Source organism: Etheostoma cragini, chromosome 4, assembly GCF_013103735.1.
Source record: "Etheostoma cragini isolate CJK2018 chromosome 4, CSU_Ecrag_1.0, whole genome shotgun sequence".
Taxonomy (NCBI): domain Eukaryota; kingdom Metazoa; phylum Chordata; class Actinopteri; order Perciformes; family Percidae; genus Etheostoma; species Etheostoma cragini.
In genome coordinates this window covers 27482438-27488518 of record NC_048410.1, presented here as the reverse complement: position 1 = coordinate 27488518, position 6081 = coordinate 27482438, and the positions used below count along the sequence as shown (strand labels likewise).

The 6081-nt window shown below is 41.9% G+C and overlaps 1 protein-coding gene across 1 annotated transcript in view; it reads left to right on the top strand.

The window, feature by feature from the left end:
- Positions 1-4848: 4848 nt before the first annotated feature.
- LOC117942689 (zinc finger protein 239-like) overlaps positions 4849-6081 on the top strand; it is a 4626-nt gene continuing 3393 nt past the window's right edge. The window contains exon 1 of the mRNA XM_034868291.1: positions 4849-4948. Coding sequence (XP_034724182.1) covers positions 4941-4948 — 8 coding nt within the window. The 5' untranslated portion in view covers positions 4849-4940. The remainder of the gene's footprint in view (positions 4949-6081) is intronic.

Here is a 6081-nt window from a genome sequence, read left to right as displayed (position 1 = left end):
TTGACTGAGCACACGCTTCATCATGTCATCACACACGTGAGACACTGACTAGGAGTTGCATCTAGAGTAAAAAGTACAGTACTTTAATTTTTACTAAATTAACACACATTTGTTTCTTTCTGCTTTGATTGTTCCATATACAACATACCTCGCAAGTGCCATTCCTCTGATTCTCTGATTCTTCATGTTTTGTTCATAATTCAGTTACATTTGTAATTAATGATGTTGTAATGTTTTTCTAAAAGTTTTGATGAATTAATATTTAATATTTTAGGAGATTATTCCTTTGGGTATTAAAAAGACTGCAATGCCCTTGATAAATTCACAACGTATTTATAATAACCTGAGAACAACGATCAGTTTGCTGTCCAGATGTTTCTCAGTCTTCTGACTGGTGTCTTTAGTCAGTGTGGGTAGAAAGTTGGTCTCAGTTTCCCACACTGACTCCTTGAATGCTGTGGTCAATGAACAACAAAAGGACTTTAAATGGAGCTTCTGTGACTGATACTGGCTGTGTGTTGTAGTAGAATCAGAGCTTGATGTCACCGACCATCTGGAGGGAAAGAACACCATTGGCTGTTTCTGACAGTCTATACAATTTGAAATTGTCATGAAATGTTACGATGGAGGGACGGCTCCAAAGATTTAGAAAAAAAAAAGGGGGCCACTTCCAATCAATTACATACATTTTGACCATGGATTAATTATTGTGGCGTTGTATCAGCATCTGAATCAATACTTCAGCTCTAGAGAGGAGGGTGGGAGGTTGAGGCAGCTGCTTCCTAAAGTGTGCCAAATCCCTTTGGACAATAATCTGATGCTGGTGGGGTTGAGATTGATAATCATGCTAAACTCTGATCTCCACAGTTTCCCACACTCTGTCCATTGAAGGATAGTAAGCCGTGTGCCTAAATCTAAATAGACCTTTGGATTATCTGTTGTTAAAATGTGTTTGCCATGACATATTTTTCTTTCTTATTTTTAGATTGTACAGCTCAAAACTTAATTCAAAACTAGATATGAAGACCAATCAGTTAAGCTGGAAACCACAGCAAAAATCACTTGGAAATTCCTGTATTGTTAATAAAACTACAATTATACACTATATACTGTACACTGAGGTCAACCTATTTAACTTTGCTGGGGTCACATACTGTCAGCAAATCCTGTGGGGCTTCAATACTGAACAATTTTCTATTTTCTAGTGTCTTGTTTAATGGCATCTCATAAGGCTGGAATCCTGCAACACACCAAATGTTTTTTTGAAGTTACCAATAAGCAATTAGTTTTACAATTTACTTGAATGAAACGTGTCCAAGGATGGTCGTTTTTTTATCATAGTAAGAAGATGTTAAAAACCTTGGGTCTGATCTAATCTCTGATTTAAAACAGATTAGGAATTTAACAGTTTTGAGGAGCCAGAGTCTCTTCTAGTCTCTGTCCCTTAAGGGCAAAGGTCTGGATCTATTGTCCCACAGGGCTCTGCGAGGGAGTCTCCTCTGGTTTCCCACACTCTGTCCTTTCACTGGAGGAACAATAGAAGCGTGTCTTATTATGCATCTCATTAGACCATTTTAAACAGAGAAAGTATTTACTTCAAATGTTTTACATTGAAGCACACACACCTGACAGTAACCAAAATCTTAACCCTTGTGTCGTCCCACTGACTTTTTAGTTTAGTTTATGTGACCTTTTGTGCTTTGGGGCGCCGGGACTCCGTTTTCATTTCATGTCAACGGCCATCATGGCCTCACCCTTTGGGTCTTTGAGACCCTTGTTTTTTTATTTATCATGCGATTATACGCACATTCCACCACTGCCGTGGCGGCCTCGTCTTTCGGATCCCAGGGACTCTAGCATCCTATGTGCATTATTTTCATGTCAACTGCCATCGTGGCCTTGGCCTTTTGGGTCTCGGAGCCCCTTGTTTAGTTCTATATGATTACACGTATGTTCCAATAATTTTGTTCCATGTTTTTTGTGTGTTCATTGCACTTCAACTGCTGCAGTGGCCTCGTCCCCTGGACCCATCCTTGTTTGATGTCATCTTTTTACTACCCCCGCGGCTGCAGCCTCACCATTCCGGTCCCTGGGACCCTCTTCTATATGCATGCATTCAATTCATGTCAACAGTCTCCGCTGTGGCGGCGCCTTTGCCATTCAGGGCCCATGGACCCTTGCATTATTTGATCAAATTTGATGAATAATACATGTACATGTGTCTTGTTTGCTCGTTCTCATCTTAATTAAAATACATTTAGAACTTGTATTTCTACAATGTAGTATTGTTACTTTTACTTCAGTAACACATGTGAAGTCTTCCTCTACATTTGGTAACAAGAAAAGGAACAGTTAACATTTCTTTAACGTGCCCCTAAAACATTTAAAGAGTCTTAGAGGATAAATGTAATGTTCCTTTCACACTGAGAGAATTAAGAAATGCATCGGATAAATCAGAGAATTCAACTACTGGCAAAGAGGAAATGTGTTATAGTATATTAGACATTTAAGTGAGAAGGGAATCCAGAAAGTTTTACGTGTATTTTATAAAGTCTGGAAGGAAGGAAAGATTCCTGCTGGATGGAAGGAGGCAGAGATTGTTCCCATGAGAAAATCGGGGACAGATGCTAGTAATCCGGCAAATTATTGGCCAATAGCTTTAACCTTTTACTCAGGTAAGTTAATGGCTAGGTTGCTGAATGGAAGGCTAATTCACTTTATTGTTGATGGGTGCGATTGATGTGAAAACGAGAGGGGTAGAAATATCTTTCATACTGGTCCCAGCTCATATAGGTATTGCAACAAATGAAAAGGTTGATAAGTTGGCCGAGGAAGCTGCTCAGAAGGAAACATGACGTCAAGATACTGTAAGTCTATCTAAGGTGGAGGGTAAAGGGTATTGTGTGGCAGGGAACAGTTTTAAAATGGCAACAGCTCTGGGAACAAGAAAACAAAGGGAGCCATGTATTCTCCATATCTAGCAGGTAATAATGATAATATATACTGTTTGTTATTAAGTTAGTAATCGCTACACACAAGCTTGAAATACACACACACAATCAGGACCTATTCGTGCATGAAAGGAGAGATGTCAGAGTGTGTGAACCCCGAAGAAGAACAACTAAAAGAAGTCGTTGCTTCCATAGACAGTTAAAAGAAGTGATCTGATAAATGAAGTGAATGTGTAGCTGTTGTTCCCCTCCTGACCTCCAGGCGGCGGCGTTCTTTCATTTTGAACTTCAAACTGAAAAACCCTGACTTGGAGGAAACCGGAAGTCCCGTTGCTTCACTGTGACCTCGGGCTGGCGGCAGAGCTCTCTTCTTTATTAGTGAGTTTTAAGGAGACGGAGCTCGAGGCAAACACACACACTCACAGGTAAACACTTTAATAACGTCTCCTTTTACAATGCTATCTAAGCGAATAGAAGCCGTAGCTGCGCATGCGTTGGCCTCCCATTCGGCGAGAAAACAAAGCGTCCGTTGCTGAGCAACCGTGTGCTCGGTCCTGTTGCTCGGTAGCTCCTCTGTAGTTCGGTGGACTCGATGCGGTTCGGTAAACACACGCCACGTGGTGGGAACAGCACAAGATGCTAGAATGAATAGCTGGGGATGCAGGAAGGGGCCCGAGTTTGGACGAGCTTTCACACCGCCCCAAACCAACCGGACTACTTCTAGCGGAGGTATTCTGACGTCAGTAAAGTTTAAGAAACAAAACCGTGTTCTTCCCCGATGTGAGTCGAGTGCAGATGTGAGTTGTGCATGCTCAGTCTTAACCGGTTTACGGCATAACGTATTATACTGACATTTGTGAAATCCATAAAATAATAAACTTTTCTCATTACAAACCATCCCAGAAGATGGGAATCATTTCAGAAACGTTGTAGCTATCTATGGGGATTTGATTGCTAACGTTAGCTCGAAATGCCATTCCAGTGACAGCCTTTGTTGTTTGATGCTAACTTGTAGCCAGCAGTGAACCAATTTCCTTAAGCAGGTCCATTTTAATGTGTTGACATTACAGAAAAGTCTCTCGTTAGCATCTTCGAGGCTACTTGTCGCAAAGTGACGCATGCGCAACTCACACTTTAGAAAGGCAACAACATATCAAACTCTCGTTGGGGAATACAATACGTATATACAATACAAATGTTGTCGATGTAAGAAATAATTACAAGAAACAACACAAAGGGGGGGGGGGGGCAAAAATTTAAGGCAAAAGGCAAGAGAAGATAAAATGAACATTTAGAGCAGCACAAAGGAGAGATTAATCCAAACAATAGTTTCCTAGATATGTTACCACACATTTCTCTTGCAATTTTACTTGATCTGATCTTTTTCATTGAGGAAAAAACAGTTTGAAGTCATTTATAACAAATCTGTACTCAACTCACATTGGGGAGAGGTTAGCTCACCTAAACAACGTAGTCTGAGTGAGACAGGAAGACCCTGTCTCTGAGATGACGTCATCTTTTGCCTTCTATTGAAGTGGTGAACTTACAGCCCACAGCACTTTAATCACATCTTGTGTGTCGTTTTGGTTTCATATCTATCTAGTGTTGGCAAAATAGCTTTGCATTGATGCTCTGAGTGAATTTAATTTAAAAAATGTTACCTTTTATTGTGCAGTTGTTGAGATTTCTTCACAGTTTATTATAATGCTGTTTTCTTCAAACTACTCCAAGTTCATTGTGTAGCTAGGAAGGAAATGGAACAGCCGCTGCTTTGAGTTTGTAAACTGTTCTTTTAGTTGTGTGAGGAGACAGATCCTGAATATCTCTGGGTGCTTTGATTTGTATTGAACAGAATCCAGAGTGAGTCCAGCACCCACAGTGGAGATCTGCTGGACAAGAGAAGAATGGAGGCGGACAACCAGAACCCAGAGCAGCGGAGCAACAAGGTCCCCAGAAGACAAGCAGCAGGCTCGGACTCTGATAGCAGCCATGTTCAGGTCAGTGTTCAGGGGGGTATTGCACTAAGCTATCAGTCAGCTAGGTTTTAGTGTATATTTTACTTAACTTTCTTATATTTAACTTTAATAGTAGTACTTTTACTCAATGTATAATATATTTTAATTATTATGATGTTATGTCATTTTATTTCTTAGGGTAACCTGCTACGATCTGTCTTGGGACTGCAGATGTCTAATTTGTCCAATAGCCCCCCGGCGTATTGACAGAAATGTCCTTCAATAAAGCACTGTCCCTGTTTTAAATAAAAAAAAAAAAAAAAGGCAAGGCAAGGAACATCTGGCGATTTTTATAGTAAACGAACTGTTGTTGATTGAGGCTACTGTGCATCTAGTTTGTAGCTCCAGTCAATGACTGTTGTTGCTTACATTTTATTAGTTATTTCAGTTTGAATGCAGGAGATACAGTACTTCACACTCTGAAGTCCTATGGATTGGTCCCCTCATCAGCCATTGCATTTTCCCCATTCAAACAGAACATTATAATATAGTAAAACACGGTCAACTATAATTCACTCACACTTCCCATCAGTTCTTCTAACCCTTGTATTGTGTTATTATCTCTGCATGTCCCTCCACCCCTGGGTCTACCAAAGGTGCTCTCAGTGGATTTCAAGCTGGCGACCGGAGCAGGAAAGAAGACTGAGGAGGAAGAGCAGCCTGCAGCACCTCCTACAGCAGTGAAGGAGGAAGAGGAGGAGGAGCCTGCAGCAGTGAAGGAGGCAGAGGAGGAGGAGAAGGAGCCGCAGCCTGCAGCACCTCCTGCAGCTGCAGCAGTGAAGGAGGAAGAGGAGGAGCAGCAGCCTGCAGCACTTTTTGCAGCAGTGAAGGAGGAAGAGGAGGAGCAGCCTGCAGCACCTCCTGCATCAGTAAAGGAGGAGGAAGATGAGGTGAAGCCTGCAGCTCCTCTTGCAGCTGCAGCAGTGAAGGAGGAAGATGAGGTGAAGCCTGCAGCTCCTCTTGCAGCTGCAGCAGTGAAGGAGGAAGAGGAGGAGCAGCCTGCAGCACGTCCTGCATCAGTAAAGGAGGAGGAAGAGGAGGAGCAGCCTGCAGCACCTCCTACAGCAGTGAAGGAGGAAGAAGAGGAGCAGCCTGCAGCACCTCCTACAGCAGTG